The following is a 14019-nucleotide window of genomic DNA, read 5'->3' on the forward strand; positions in this document are numbered from 1 at the left end:
AGAACATTTAAAAGATAAGAATGGGTTTTACCTCTGTTTACCTCTGCACAATGCTATACCTTCAAAAGAAAATACAGGATAAATCCACATATAACAGACATATTTAGACTATATTTGGTTAAATAGGCACAGATTTACCTACTGTCTTAGTTGCTGGTAATTTGGAGTGGAAAATAGTTCTAATTCCACATTCATCAGAGCCAGTGATGCTTCAAAAATTGACAAACAGCATCTAGTGTGTCGTAGTGCTCATAAAATTTGTATAAATGTAGCAAGAAATGCTGCTTTTCTCTTGAAATGAAATACAACCTGGTTTTCACGTCAAGCATAAAAAAACAAGCATGCATATTTTTGTCTAGGAACAACGACATCAGACCAACAGTTTCCCTACCAAAGGTGAAATCAAACCTACCAGTGTATTCTCATTATCAGTTCGTATGAAATCGTACCAAAAGTTATGCACAGTATTTCGTACGTTTTTGACGTTTTTTTCGTCGTATTTCGTCGTATTTTTACGTCTTGCCTCGAGACAAGATATCCTTGCGCATGCGCATCTTACTAACCATTCAATAACATAGAATTTAACATACAGTTAACCCTAACCCTGACCCTTAGCCCATTCCAGGGTGGTTTACCCTGACTCTGCTTCCTCCATTGAACTAAAAATTAATATACTTATCTTCAATTAATCATAACCTCCACCCTTATATTATATTATCAGTTCGTATGAAATCATACGAAAAGTTATGCACAGTATTTCGTACGTTTTGGACGTTTTTCCTCGAAAATACAGGTCAGTGCGCATGCGCAGCCAGACAGACGAAAAAAGCAGATCCGCGGACGGACGTAAAACTGGGACGGACAGTGCAATAATTACTTCATGATGTCTCTCACTAGGTTGCTTGCTGTTTTGTATCTTAGGGTTAGGGTCAGGGTTAATTGTATGTTAAATTCTATGTTATTGAATGGTGCATAAGATGAGCATGCGCAATGATATCTTGTCTCGAGGCGAGACGCAATACGACGAAATACGACGAAAAAAACGTACGAAATACTGTGCATAACTTTTCGTACAATGTCGTACGAACTGATAATGAGAATACACTGAAACATTATGCATGCTCCTATTTTTTTTTTAAATGCTTGACGTGAGCATCAGGGCACGTTTCATTTAAGAGAGAAAACAGGATTTTTTTACTACATTTATACAAATTTTATAAGCACTACACACAAGATGCTGTTTATCGATGCTTGAAGCATCAGTGGCTCAGAATAATGTAAAATTGGGACAACACAACACTTTTACATTTGAACTTACCAGTGAAGGTAAATACGTGCCTTTTTAACCAAATATAGTCTAAATATGTCTGTTGTATGTGTATTTATCGGATGTTTTCTTTTGAAGAAATAGAATTGTGCAGCGGCAAACAAAGGTAAAACCCACGCTTATTATTTTTATCTGATATGCTGATATTCTCTGAATTGAAAAAACAAAGCAAAATAAGATATTCAAGGGACTGCAAATAGATTTATTTTATTTATATGGGTGCGGGAACTATAAGAGGAAGTGACACTAATCATTTTAAATATTAACTTCAATATACAAGTTGTGAGGAAAGAAGTGACTGCTGCAGCCACACTGTATTGTAAACTATAAACATGTTATAATTATTGGTAGGGACAAGTAGGTCGGTGCCAAAATGTTGGTAGTGACATGTCCCTATGCAAACCTACGCCCATGCTTAGATGCATGGGCGGTTCTAGACAGTGGCCAACGGGGGCCAGGGCCCCTGTAGATCAAGTTCTGGCCCCTATTATGGCCCCTGTAATGAAGACATAATACTCAAAGAAATTCTAATGTTGATATGCGCTGAAACAGACATGGTTACTGATAGATCCTTTGGATCTATTCAACATATTCTCATTATTAGTGCGTATGAAATCGTACGTAAAGTTATGCACACTATTTCGTACATTTTGGACGTTTTTCCTCAAAAAAACACATCAGTGCGCATGCGCTGGCAGACAGAAAAAAAAAGCAGATCCGTGGACGGACGTAAAACTGGGATAAACGGTGCAATCATCACTTATTCATGTCTCTAACTAGGTTGCTTGCTGTTTTATATCTTAGGGTTAGGGTTAGGGCTAATTGCAATTTATATTCTATATTCGTGAATGGTGCGTCACATGCGCATACGACGAAAAAAACGTCCAAAACGTACGAAATTACGGTGCATAACTTTTCGTATGATTTCCTACACACTCATAATGAGAATAGGTTGATATATTTTATTTTTTTCTTTACAAATTCTTTTTTATTAACTGTTTAAAAACATAGTGGTATTGAGATAGGATCCCAGTTTTCATCTGCTAAATGTTTTTTTCCAAAACTTTTTAAAGCTAATTTTAACAGTTTTTCTTAAATTCTAATTCAGATTTTATAGGAAACTGTAATTTCAACTTAAATTAAGTAAAAAAAAAAGTAAAATTCCTAAATTCTGAATGTATATTGACCTATTAAGACATTTAGAATTTTAATGAAACCTAATTGAATAGAAATGACTTCATGTAGCTATCTTAATTTATTTGAATCCCTTGGCCTGTTTTTTTATTTCATGCTTTTCTGTGCCCCCATGAAAACACGCTGGCCCCCTCCCGGCCCCCCTGGTACATTTGGTCTAGAACCGCCACTGCTTAAATGATATGGGCATTTAACAGACAGATGCAAGCTTGATATATAGATGAAATGATGGTGTAGGCCCAGTGGCTTTATATTAGCTTAGAGAAACTCTCACATTAGGATTAGATCTTATGGCGCGAAATAACCTGGTTAATTCTTTGTATCTTTGTTGGTCAAAAAGCTAAAATCTGTTAGAGGATGTTGTTTTTTTTTCTAACCAACTCACACTTTAGAATGTATTTTCCATGACATGATGTCATCTCAAAATATTAGTTCACTGGATCAAGACAGGTGACATGGTGGAGGAATATATTCTAACACTGCAAGAGGGGTGCGTTGTGCCATTGTAAAAAAAAAAAAAAAAAGGTGGGAAATCCGCAGTAGATTGAGTGTGGATGCTGGATTCAACCTCTTCTTCAGCAGCATATAATGTAGCCTATTGTCGGAGCACCCCAAAGGAGAGATCGATCTCCTGCAACCTGTGCGCGCATGGCACGCATAGGACCGATACTGAGTGGAAGGCGGTGTTGTGGCTGTATATGGTGACGTCTTAAAGGCAGGTCTTGGTCAAACCTACCAATGGTACAAGTCGGTCCTACTCTGCTAGGACTGAGCGCAATGAATGGGTGTCGGAGCTCTACACGGCTAAGGAGCACCCGCAGCGCAACCAGGCGGATAAGGGGATGCGGCATCGGTACGCGGGAGCTGTCCATCAGCACCACATACCCGGCGAAAAGCAAGGAAGCAGCGAGCGGAGCCGAGAGCAAGTCGCTCCCGTTTTCAGCCTGCCGCCCCCGCCCTCTTCTCACCAGCGAGTCCGCACTTCAGCCACCGCCGCTCAGCGCCAGAGCCTCCAGGAGCTCCCGTGCGTGAGCCAGCCCTCCCGGAGAACGGTGCGCAGCGGCGACCCTCTGCCGCTGGCAAGCTACAGCACCGGCCGGCGACCTTCACGCCAAGGCGGCGAAACCGGTCAGCAGGATCCCTGGGCCCCGGACGGCTCCCAGCAGCCGCCGCCGCTGCAGTCAGAGAGGGAGGCTGTTTTTCCAAGCTGCCACTGCAGCTTTTCGGAGCAAGAAGCGAGCCTTTCTGATAACCGACCCCATCCTTGTCACCCTCTCCTCCCGAAACCCTCCCCACCGTTCCCACCACGCATACCGCCGCCGCCAACGTCTTCCTCCTCCTCTCTGCTCTTTTCCCGGGGATGTGAACGAGAGAACCGTCTCCGAAGGAGTGCCAATAATCACCAACAGGCGAACGCTGTGGAACGCTGCAGGGGAGGAGGAGGAGCAGGAGGGCACCAAGACCACAGACAGTTGTTGCAGCAACAGCAACATCACTGTCATTTAGGACTCCAACAGAGGGACCCCTCCCCTGAAGGAAGCTCACAAAAAGGGCGCTCTTTGGATGCATGCAAGTCAAACGAGGCTGAGAAAGCGTTTCAGTGTCAGACTCCGGATCTGCAGCAGCAACAGATCCCACAGTTGCGTGCGCAGCAACAGCTACTGGTGGGAAGCAGTCTGCCCGTCAACCACTGCGCAAGCGGCTCCGGAGAGCTATGTAGGACTCACCGGGATCCACTGCTGCAACAGCAGCTGCTGCAGCAGCAGCAGCACTGTGACAAAGATCGCAATAAGTGTGGAAGGATCACCGCGGAGGGCGGTCAGGCGCAGCAACACAGCCGCGGCTCCCGCGTAACCCCCCCTGCAGCACCGCCGCCGCCGCCGCGGCACACTTACGCGGGCAACTCGTCTGCTACTGGCAGCCACAGCAGCAGAGACAGCCCCAACTACGGCTCCAGCTATCACCTGTGGCCGGAGAGCCCGCATAAAGGAGAGGAGAGGATACGCATCGACCTCCATCAGGTAGCCTACATCCCTTCCTTTTTCCTTCACAGCTGCGCGCTAATTAGCTGATCCTGGCAACAAAACTAACTGCTGTTAGGTTTTCACTCAATGACCACGCCTGTCATATGATTTTGATAAAGAACAGGCTTCTCTGCGCGCGTGAGTGTGTGTGTGTGGTGCTTCACATTATTCCAGCGTCGACAAAAACACATTGATGTAAGTATTTCACATGTGATCCAGCATGTTGCGCGCGTGTGCTAATTGTCTCAATTGTTCAAGTGCGCGCACGAATAGACACCTAAAGAAAAAAGAAGAAGAAGCAATGGCGTTGTGTCACGCGCACACACCTGTTCCGTGTTGCAGGCTTGTTTTGGGGGCCCCCGCTGACAGCCGCTTAATGAAGCCGAATTACAGCGTGTTTGTTGGGGGATCAGAAATGTTCGCATTTCTGCCTCCCTGACATAAAAAAGAAAGGTTATACCAACACAGGCCTACACCTGCATGGGAGCCGGGCTAACTTCTTTCATTGACATTGAATATATTAAATGTTCTGCCTAGAAAGAGATAAGAAACTCAGAATTATTCGAAAGCTGAGGGAAATTAATAGAAACCGCACTAATATCTTGTACCTACGGAAGATGATTAGGGCCAGTGGGAAAAAAAAAGTTAACTGATTTTTAAATTTTATTCGGTTAGGTATGGGAAAAAAGTATTCTGAGTATTCCTCAGAATTCTGACTTTTTTCCTCAGAATTCTGACTTTTTTCCTCAGAATTCTGACTTTTTTCCTCAGAATTCTGACTTTAATCTCAGAATTCTGACTTTAATCTCAGAATTCTGACTTTAATCTCATAATTCTGACTTTAATCTCAGAATTCTGACTTTAATCTCAGAATTCTGACTTTAATCTCAGAATTCTGACTTTTTTTCTCAGAATTCTGACTTTTTTCCTCAGAATTCTGACTTTTTTCCTCAGAATTCTGACTTTTTTCTCAGAATTCTGACTTTTTTCCTCAGAATTCTGACTTTTCTCCTCAGAATACAGACTTTTTTCTCAGAATTCTGACTTTTTTCTCAGAATTCTGACTTTTTCCCTCAGAAATCTGACTTTTTTCTCAGAATTCTGACTTTTTTTCTCAGAATTCTGACTTTTTTTCTCAAAATTCTGACTTTAATCTAAGAATTCTGACTTTAATCTCAGAATTCTGACTTTTTTCCTCAAAATTCTGACTTTAATCTCAGAATTCTGACTTTTTTTCTCAAAATTCTGACTTTTTTCTCAGAATTCTGACTTTTTTTCTCAAAATTCTGACTTTAATCTCAGAATTCTGACTTTTTTTCTCAAAATTCTGACTTTAATCTCAGAATTCTGACTTTTTTTCTCAAAATTCTGACTTTAATCTCAGAATTCTGACATTAAAGTCAGAATTCTGACTTTTTTCCCATGTTAAACTGGAATAAAATTTAAAAAACAGTTAACTGTTTTTTTTTTCAGTGGCCCTAATCCTCTTCCGTACTCCATGTACATTTCTTTACCTAAATATTTCAAAATAGACAAACATAACATTGATAAATAGGCACAAAAAAACCAAACATCTTTCAAACTATGTTTTCGATTCATCAAGGCATAAAACAAACTGTCCATATCAACCAGTCTAAAAAAAAAAGCTATTATCTCCCAATAAGTTATTCACTTATTATGACTTTATGAAGTTTGTTAATACAAACAAGCAAAAAAGCTAAATAAAAAAAAAACAGCAGAACCAAACAGATTGAGGCTGGTATATATAGATATATTTATATTACCAAACATATATATATATATAATTCTTAAAGGGTATAGACATTAGAGGAAACTGATTTTCAGGGTTTCCTTTGGACGCTTATATGTCTCTGAAGAGTAATTTACCTGTCATTACTAATTTAGACTCAAATCACTTATTTTCAGTGCAGTTAGTGAATATTTTAGTAAACAATCTATTGAGTATTTTTTCAGTCAATCTGAAGAGAGACACTGCCAGTAGACTAACATTTCTAAACAAACTGATTTTGAATATAGAAAAAAAATGACACAAATGGCACATTTTAGTAAAAATTCAAAGATGCACAAAATATTAAATGCCTAATATAACACAAAGAGTTAATCTTTTATAGAACAGTTTCATTTATTTTATGTTTATAGTTCCTGTTTGTGGAGTTTTGTTTTAATTACTGCTGTAAATCGGTTATTTTTTCAGCAAACAGTGTGTATCTGTAGTGTATGCAATGATTAGACTTAATTACAAATTAGTTGATGAATATTTCAATAATTGATTAAAACTATTTATCCGATTAATTGTTTTTGCTTCACTCAGATCCCTTCCACACCTTTAAATACTCATATTTATTCAGCCTTATTTATGTAGCTGCAGCCATCAAACTGAGCAGCTCTGCAAGAAGCAAATTTTGTCTGCTTAAAAGTTGTTTTTTCCCCATAGTGCTAATAGGGAAAAGACATTTTATTGCAGAAAGGTGATTGCTTGTCTGTCCTTAAGCGTTCTGAGGATGCTGGACAGGTAGTTTCTATGCCAAATGCAGCACTGTGTCCTTCAGAGACTGGAAAACAACAACCGACAAAAAGACCCACATCATCCTTCAGGTGATCCATCCTGAATGGCAAAATTCCAGGGAACAAACCTTTGTAGGTATAAACTTTATAACTGGTACAGCTGAATAAAAAGAAATTACATCATTTCTTTAGCAGTGTGTTTGTAAAATTATTAGTTAATGGTTATGCATGTTTTTATTTCATTTTTTTAATGCTAGATTATTGTTAAACCAAAGGAACAAAGCCTAGAATGTATATGAATTAAATTAGTGTAACTCTGATTAACGTTTTAGCAACTAGGCCTTTGAAATAATTGTGAATTACTCAAAACTCAGCTAGATGTAGTGAACATGTAGGTCCCAGCAGTGGCGTGCACAGACTTTCTGAAATCAAGGGCAGAAGGAAAACAAAAGGGCACATATAGCACATCCGCGCCACTGTGGAGCATGCATGTATTCAATTAATTTTATTTCAATTCAGTTAATTTATATAGCGTCAATTCACAACACACGTCATCTCAAGGCACTTTAAAGAGACATTTCAGTCCGATCATCCTGTCAGATTGGTGAAAGGATTTATATGTAAAGTAAACTAGTTCCTGCATCCAGTCTTTGACTTTGAAGGATTAGCTCCTCCAAGATGAGCTTGTGACGTCAATGGATATTCGCTTTTATTGTGTTGTTGACCCTACAACAATCCATCACATCAAGCATGGATGCAGGGATGGTGGAGAAGAAAAACTTGCTTTTGCAGGAAGAAACCAGGCACAGTGTTAGCAGCCTCCGTCTGAGGCCGACTAGGTTTCAAGGAGACATCTGCTACAACTGCTAACTGCTACAACAATATTAAGTTGCCAGTATACCTATTATATGCATCCTATGGAAGCTGAGAGAGGTCATATTCGCATCTTTTTTCCCCCTTTGCCTTCTCAATAAAATGGCACAATTATCACGGTAAAACCATTCATTGTTTTCTCGAGATAACAAGGTAATTATCGTTATTAGGAGAAAACAGTTATTGATTTCTTGAAATAACGAGATGATTGACCTTTATGAGTAATAAATGAGGCTGACCAACAGCCCTGGATTCCCAGTCCATCCATGCCTGAGATGCCCGTAGTCAGAGGTGGAAAAAGTACTAAAATATCATACTCAAGTAAAAGTACCAATACTTGGATGAAATATTACTCAAGTACAAGTAAAATTACCCATCAGAAAAATTACTCAAGTAAAAGTAATACGTAGCTAATTTAAAATGTATTTTAAGTAAAAGTTACTTAGTTACATAAAAAAATAACTCTTGAACGGGGCAGGAGATCTCTCCCATGTAGTGAAAATAGGACAAGGAGTCATAAATCCAAAACTATTTAGTTTTTATCCATACAAATGTATACACATGTAATGACAAGATAACACGTGTCACACATGACATTTAAGACCCTTAGAAAGGTATAATGTGCAATTTTAGTTCAGACCATCCCATAAAACTTTTTCAAACAATCAATTGAAGGTAAAAGTGCCATAAATTGTTGGTTCTGAGGGCCGTCCTTCTTTTCTTCAAACATTAACAACAATACTTAGTTTATTTTTTATTTTTAGCAATTTATTTTCCCAAGCCACTCAGAGCCGCAGTATAAGGATGAAAGAGCCGCATGTGGATCCGGAGCCGCGGGTTGCCGACCCCTGTGCTAGACAAAATCAGCAATGCCACGAAACAGGTCGTTTTGCTAATTGCTTATTAGTCATGAAAACTTTGTTTGTAGTACCAATGCACTAAATACTTACCAAAACATGCTTCCGCAGATTAGATGTGGAGTTATTGAATGCTGCCAGTTCAGTCACCTTTGGCAGACACATCTGGCATTGCATGATGATACTGTTGGCCCTCTTGAATTTAAATGAAAAGCAGTCTTTCAAATGTGGCGAAGGATTTTCGTCGTTTTGGGCAGCAGAATTGGATGTTTCAGCTAGCATTTCTAGTGAAACGTTCTCTGAACCGTCGTCGCTCTCCTGATCCACCTCCATCTCGTTCCCAATCTCCTACAGAAAGACTTGGCGCCTGGTAGCCTAGATCTACATGCTGATCACGTCACTCACTGTAGCGCTTCCGGGCCTGATTTTTTGTCTTCCTTTCGGTTTTCCAAAGTTTTTGTAATGTAACGAAATACAATACTTCACTCAAAACGTTATCAAGTAAAATTTAAATTACAGATTTTAAAAACTACTTGAAAAACACAAAATACACAAACAACCTACTCAATACAGTAACTTGAGTAAATGTATTTCGTAACTTTCCACCTCTGCCCGTAGTTGTGCAGTTGCCGTACCGCATGTTCTCAAATAATCAGTCTTTTAGTTTCTTTTTTCTTTTCACTCATTTTCAGGTCGTTGTGGAAGACTGGATTGCATGGGATACACTAAAAACAAATCAGACTGTTTTTTCATGAAAACCTTTAATCCAGAACACCGGGGCTGTTCAGAAAACACCCGACGGTAGGGCGCAGGAGGCATAGGTCTAATTGCTAAAAGTTAAACACAGGATTACACATAGGCTGCCATGCCTTAAACTTATAAATCCTCTCCCGCTGTTGTGGTATTGAAAGATTGAATCAGTTTGAACACAAACCAATCATCTCCTTATGATGAGAAAAGGGAATTCGTTGTCTTTAGATAAAGAGAAAATTAGCTAGTTTTCTCAAGAAAACCACCGTGAAAAAGTATCGGAATCCTAAGTGAGAAGATGACAAATTATTTTGGTTATCTTTAATGAAAACCTCTTGTTGTTGATCAAATACAACCAAACCTGTTTAACTTTATGATGTAATTTTAAATACTAATCTGATCATGTCCCAATTTAAATTCTTATACGGTTAGCAACTGTGATCAATATTAATTAGCATAAACACATGTTCATTATTACGTGACAGGATTATCTCAAAATCGGTCCTTTATCTTTGCTTGTTTCAAACTCTCCTGTTGTTATTTCAAAACAATTGAACCTGCGTAGCCTTATATATTTATATCAGCTAAAAATCAAATATTTGAAAATAAGAGCCTTTCTCTAAGATCTCAGTTAAAGCAGGGTAATGGAAACAATGCACTTCTACCTAATTATCCATCGTTGTTGACTATCGATCTTTGTTCAACTGTTATCACTTGAGGAAGCCTTTAAAAAAACAATCCAGACAACAAAATGAGAAAGAAAAATTGGTATTATTCTTGCTTTTTTTGCATCGGGTCAATATCGGTATTGGTCAATACTTAGATATGATGTTGGTATCGTACACTGCAAAAACGATCTAGAAATAAGTAAAAATTTCCTAAATTAAATGTATTCACCCTTAATTTGAGTAGGTAAATGAGATAGTTTACCAATGGAATGAGTAATTTTTCTCTTAAGATAATATAATTAGTTTAATTATGCACTTGAAATAAGTCAATGCAATTGTGTTTTCTTATTTTAAGTGTAAATTGTCTTGTTCCATTGGCAAAATGTCTCTTTTACCTCCTCAATTCAAGAACAAATGCACTTATTTTAAGACAAAAATGACTTATCTAGATTTAGATTTTTTTGCAGTGTAGGACATGATTATGGTGCTGTTGATGGCTTGAATGCTCAGCTGAGGATCACAGTACTCAAACATACAACAGTCAGAACATATTACTCAACTGAAATAAGAGAAACCATAGAAAATCAAAGCGCTATCCATCCGATTTAAAAGCCGATTTGTCCTTTTTCTGGTTCATTTTCAAGTGAAAACCTGTAGATCTGCAGCCTTTAAGCTATTTTTTCCTCTTTTATATTTGGCGATTGATGGGGATATGAATAAACTGGCCAAAAAATTAATTTAACAAACCGGGATGTGACACTTTGTGTAATATGGTGAATCCCTAAATAAAAAGCTGTTACAATCAAAACACTCCATTTGTAACTTAAGGAATAAATGTTTTCTGTTGAAAATCAGCCCTAGTAATATCCCCAGCCAAACTCGCACAGCACTAAAATCAGGATTATCTTCATAATGGTTTTAATCCTAAATAATAGCAGTTCAAGACTTTTTCTTAAGTGCCGCTGTTTATCTTTCCTGTTTAATCTAGTTGGTGAAACGTTGCTAATTACTGATGGAAACAGACATCGTAACCAAACCCGTTTTATTTTTATCAGTAAGATTCTATCTGCCTTTCCACTGACTGTTTTTCATTTTCCTCCCCTGACATTTCCTCTAAGTCCAGTCAAGGTGAAGTTTTTACATCACAGGACAAGAGGGAAGAAAACAACCGGGTGGCACTGATGAAGGTGCAGCATCTAAATAAGAGCGCTGGACTGCTTTTTATCATGCTGCAGCTGTTTGCAGGGGCCGGGCTTAAAGCAGGCAGGAAAGGGGGCCCATTATAACACCTTGAAAGGGGCCAGTCAGACCTGGCTTTCAATTCAGGGGAAGTAATGCCTTATTTTAAAGCTGCCTTGACCCTGTTACATTGTAAACTATAGCATGTATGGAACACCTTGCTCAAAGTCGTAGGGAAATCGTATTTCAGTGTCTAACCATTCTGGATTAAGTATGTATATGAATGTACTCTTTATCAGACCATATTGTCCCAAAATTTTTAAAATTTCTATAAAAAAAAAATCCTTTCTTAAAATCTGTGGGGTTTTTTTTTGTTATCTTCTGCAGGCCAGTTAGTTATACGTCAACCTGAACATCAACCGTAATCTGTCAATCAATTTTTTTTCCTTTGGTGATAGCATCTTCATTCATATGTCGCAGCTAATATACGCAACGGTTGAAATCAGAATCCTTTCCTTTCCCATTGAGTTGCGTCCCAGTGTTCACGGGGATGGACGTCTGTGTCTTCGGCAGGCGTAGAGCTAACAGAACTGGCAGCGTTGCGAGGCAAGGGCTCAAACATGTACGGCTGGAAGCCTTTTACACCAAACCAAGTTTCTGCCGCCCTGGCGTCCTCTTCCACAACATCTTCGTAACCGCTTTCCTCCTCTAAATAAAAAAATGGATGACGGAGGAGACTCATCCACGACCTCCGACACTAAACTCTCCTCCTCTTGCATTTTTTCCGCTGTCCATAGCGTTCCTTGACAGCGTCGTTTCTAAGTCACCAATTTAGTGCTACTTGGTCCCAATGGAATTTCCCATTGGGAACCTACTAGCGCTAAGTTGCGAACTGGTTAGCAAGATGCTCCCGGGAAACAGGCCACAATCAAACTTGCTTGTGAACTTTTTCACTTTAATCTCAGAATTCTGACTGAATTCTGACAATAAAAAAGTCAGAATTCTGAGAAAAAGTCAGAATTCTGACTTTTTTCCCATACTATACTGATATAAAATAAAAAAAATCTGTTAACTTTTTTTTTTTTTCAGTGGCCCTAATCCTCTTCCGTACTCTTCAGATGTCCTTTTTAAACTCAGATTGTTGCATAAGCCAAGCAAAAAAAAGTGTTGGTTTTTCTTTTTAAGGCTCTTTTTAGGCATTATTCACATAAATAAGTGAAACAAGAAAGAACCTCCCAGTGTGTATGACCTAGAATGCCCCTGTAAGGAGGGATACCGGCCATGGCAGTAAGTGGCAAGTATCAGAGTACTTACACAGCGTACCACAAAAGAAGTAGCAGTGTTCTTGAGGTAGGTACAATATCTGACTAACTGCCATCTATTCAGAGGCTATTACTATAGAGTTTCAAGGTGTGCAGCGGGATACTGTAATGTTATACACTAGGTCAGACGTGTTCGGTCACAGTTGCTTTGTTTAAGACATTTCAAAAAGGGAGGGGTGAGCAGAGGCCGTCTGATTAAAGGCGAGTCAGGGAGATATTATCATGACGCTGGAAAACGTCTATCGCTAGATAAAAAATGCATCAACACACTTAGTATAGACCGGGACTGCTGAGGAAGGATGTGATTCCGATGCTTTTTTCCTTCTGTTTAGATTCTGGTTTTAGAATTAAAAGGGAATAACAATCAAAGTTTTATTTACTGTCCCACTGGAGAGCTGCGACAGGCGACGACGATAATACAAACAGTACACAGAGTTCGTGCTTCGCTTTCTGCTGATTCAGTGAATTGTGTCGTTAAGACTGGAGACCTGCTGTGCAGACGTGCCTTTGTACTGAAAACATTCTTTTTTATTGAAAAGAAAAGATAAATATGCATATTTTTATATACACTTTAGAAAATACTTCAAGATGCAACATCTGCTACAAAACGACGGCTTTTAAAAAGTTAGAAATTATTTAAAACGTTCTTTTCTCTATATGAACAATATATCATTTTGTAAGTCAATCATCTTTTTAGAAAGCAAACAAGCACGTTTTTTTTTTGTTTTTTTTGTTCTTATCACTCGTGAAAAATTCATTTGACCATAAATGGAACAGAAATGGGCTGTTTTCAACTTTTCTGGCGCTGATCAGTGTTGGAAAACTCAGTGAGCTAATCTTTCTCAGAGAATTAAAGGCAGTCTAGGGCGGAGGGCCCATGAGATACCAACCTGGGGGTCAATATTCATTTTTCATAATTATTCCTGAACTATACGTAGGTACAAAGTACATTTCAATCCAAAAAACTCACAGAGAGAGAAAGATGCAATTAGAAGAGTTTATTGATACAATAGTTTGAACTTTGGCGCTCAGGCCTCGGCAGGAAACATAAACGCTGATTTATACTTTAATGCAGATAAACTGATGTATGAGAGTATGGATATTTCCCCGGGCCTGAAACTGGTGGTGGAGTTTAGATAGATGAAGTTTGGTTAATCCAAAGAGGCTGGTATACAGGGTGATGCTTGAGTTAGATGTCACTGAATGAACAATGTTTGCATAAACTGTCCATGAAGAGCAAGCATGGAGCGAATGTGGAGAGAAAAAAACTCCCCTTCTGGAAGAAATCTCTGGCAGAAC

At 38.9% G+C, this 14019-nt stretch overlaps 1 protein-coding gene across 4 annotated transcripts in view; it reads left to right on the forward strand.

Annotated features, from left to right (window-relative positions):
* Nucleotides 1-3058: 3058 nt before the first annotated feature.
* The window catches only part of LOC119774002 (small conductance calcium-activated potassium channel protein 2-like), a 173663-nt gene continuing 162702 nt past the window's right edge, over nucleotides 3059-14019 (forward strand). For 3 of the 4 annotated variants that reach the window (XM_038271257.1, XM_038271259.1, XM_038271261.1), the window contains exon 1: nucleotides 3059-4542. In XM_038271257.1, coding sequence (XP_038127185.1) covers nucleotides 3364-4542 — 1179 coding nt within the window. In that variant the 5' untranslated portion in view covers nucleotides 3059-3363. The remainder of the gene's footprint in view (nucleotides 4543-14019) is intronic. The other variant, XM_038271258.1, reaches the window with a different exon arrangement.

Source organism: Cyprinodon tularosa, unplaced genomic scaffold (genome assembly GCF_016077235.1).
Source record: "Cyprinodon tularosa strain WSP-4 unplaced genomic scaffold, ASM1607723v1 ctg797, whole genome shotgun sequence".
Lineage (NCBI taxonomy): Eukaryota > Metazoa > Chordata > Actinopteri > Cyprinodontiformes > Cyprinodontidae > Cyprinodon > Cyprinodon tularosa.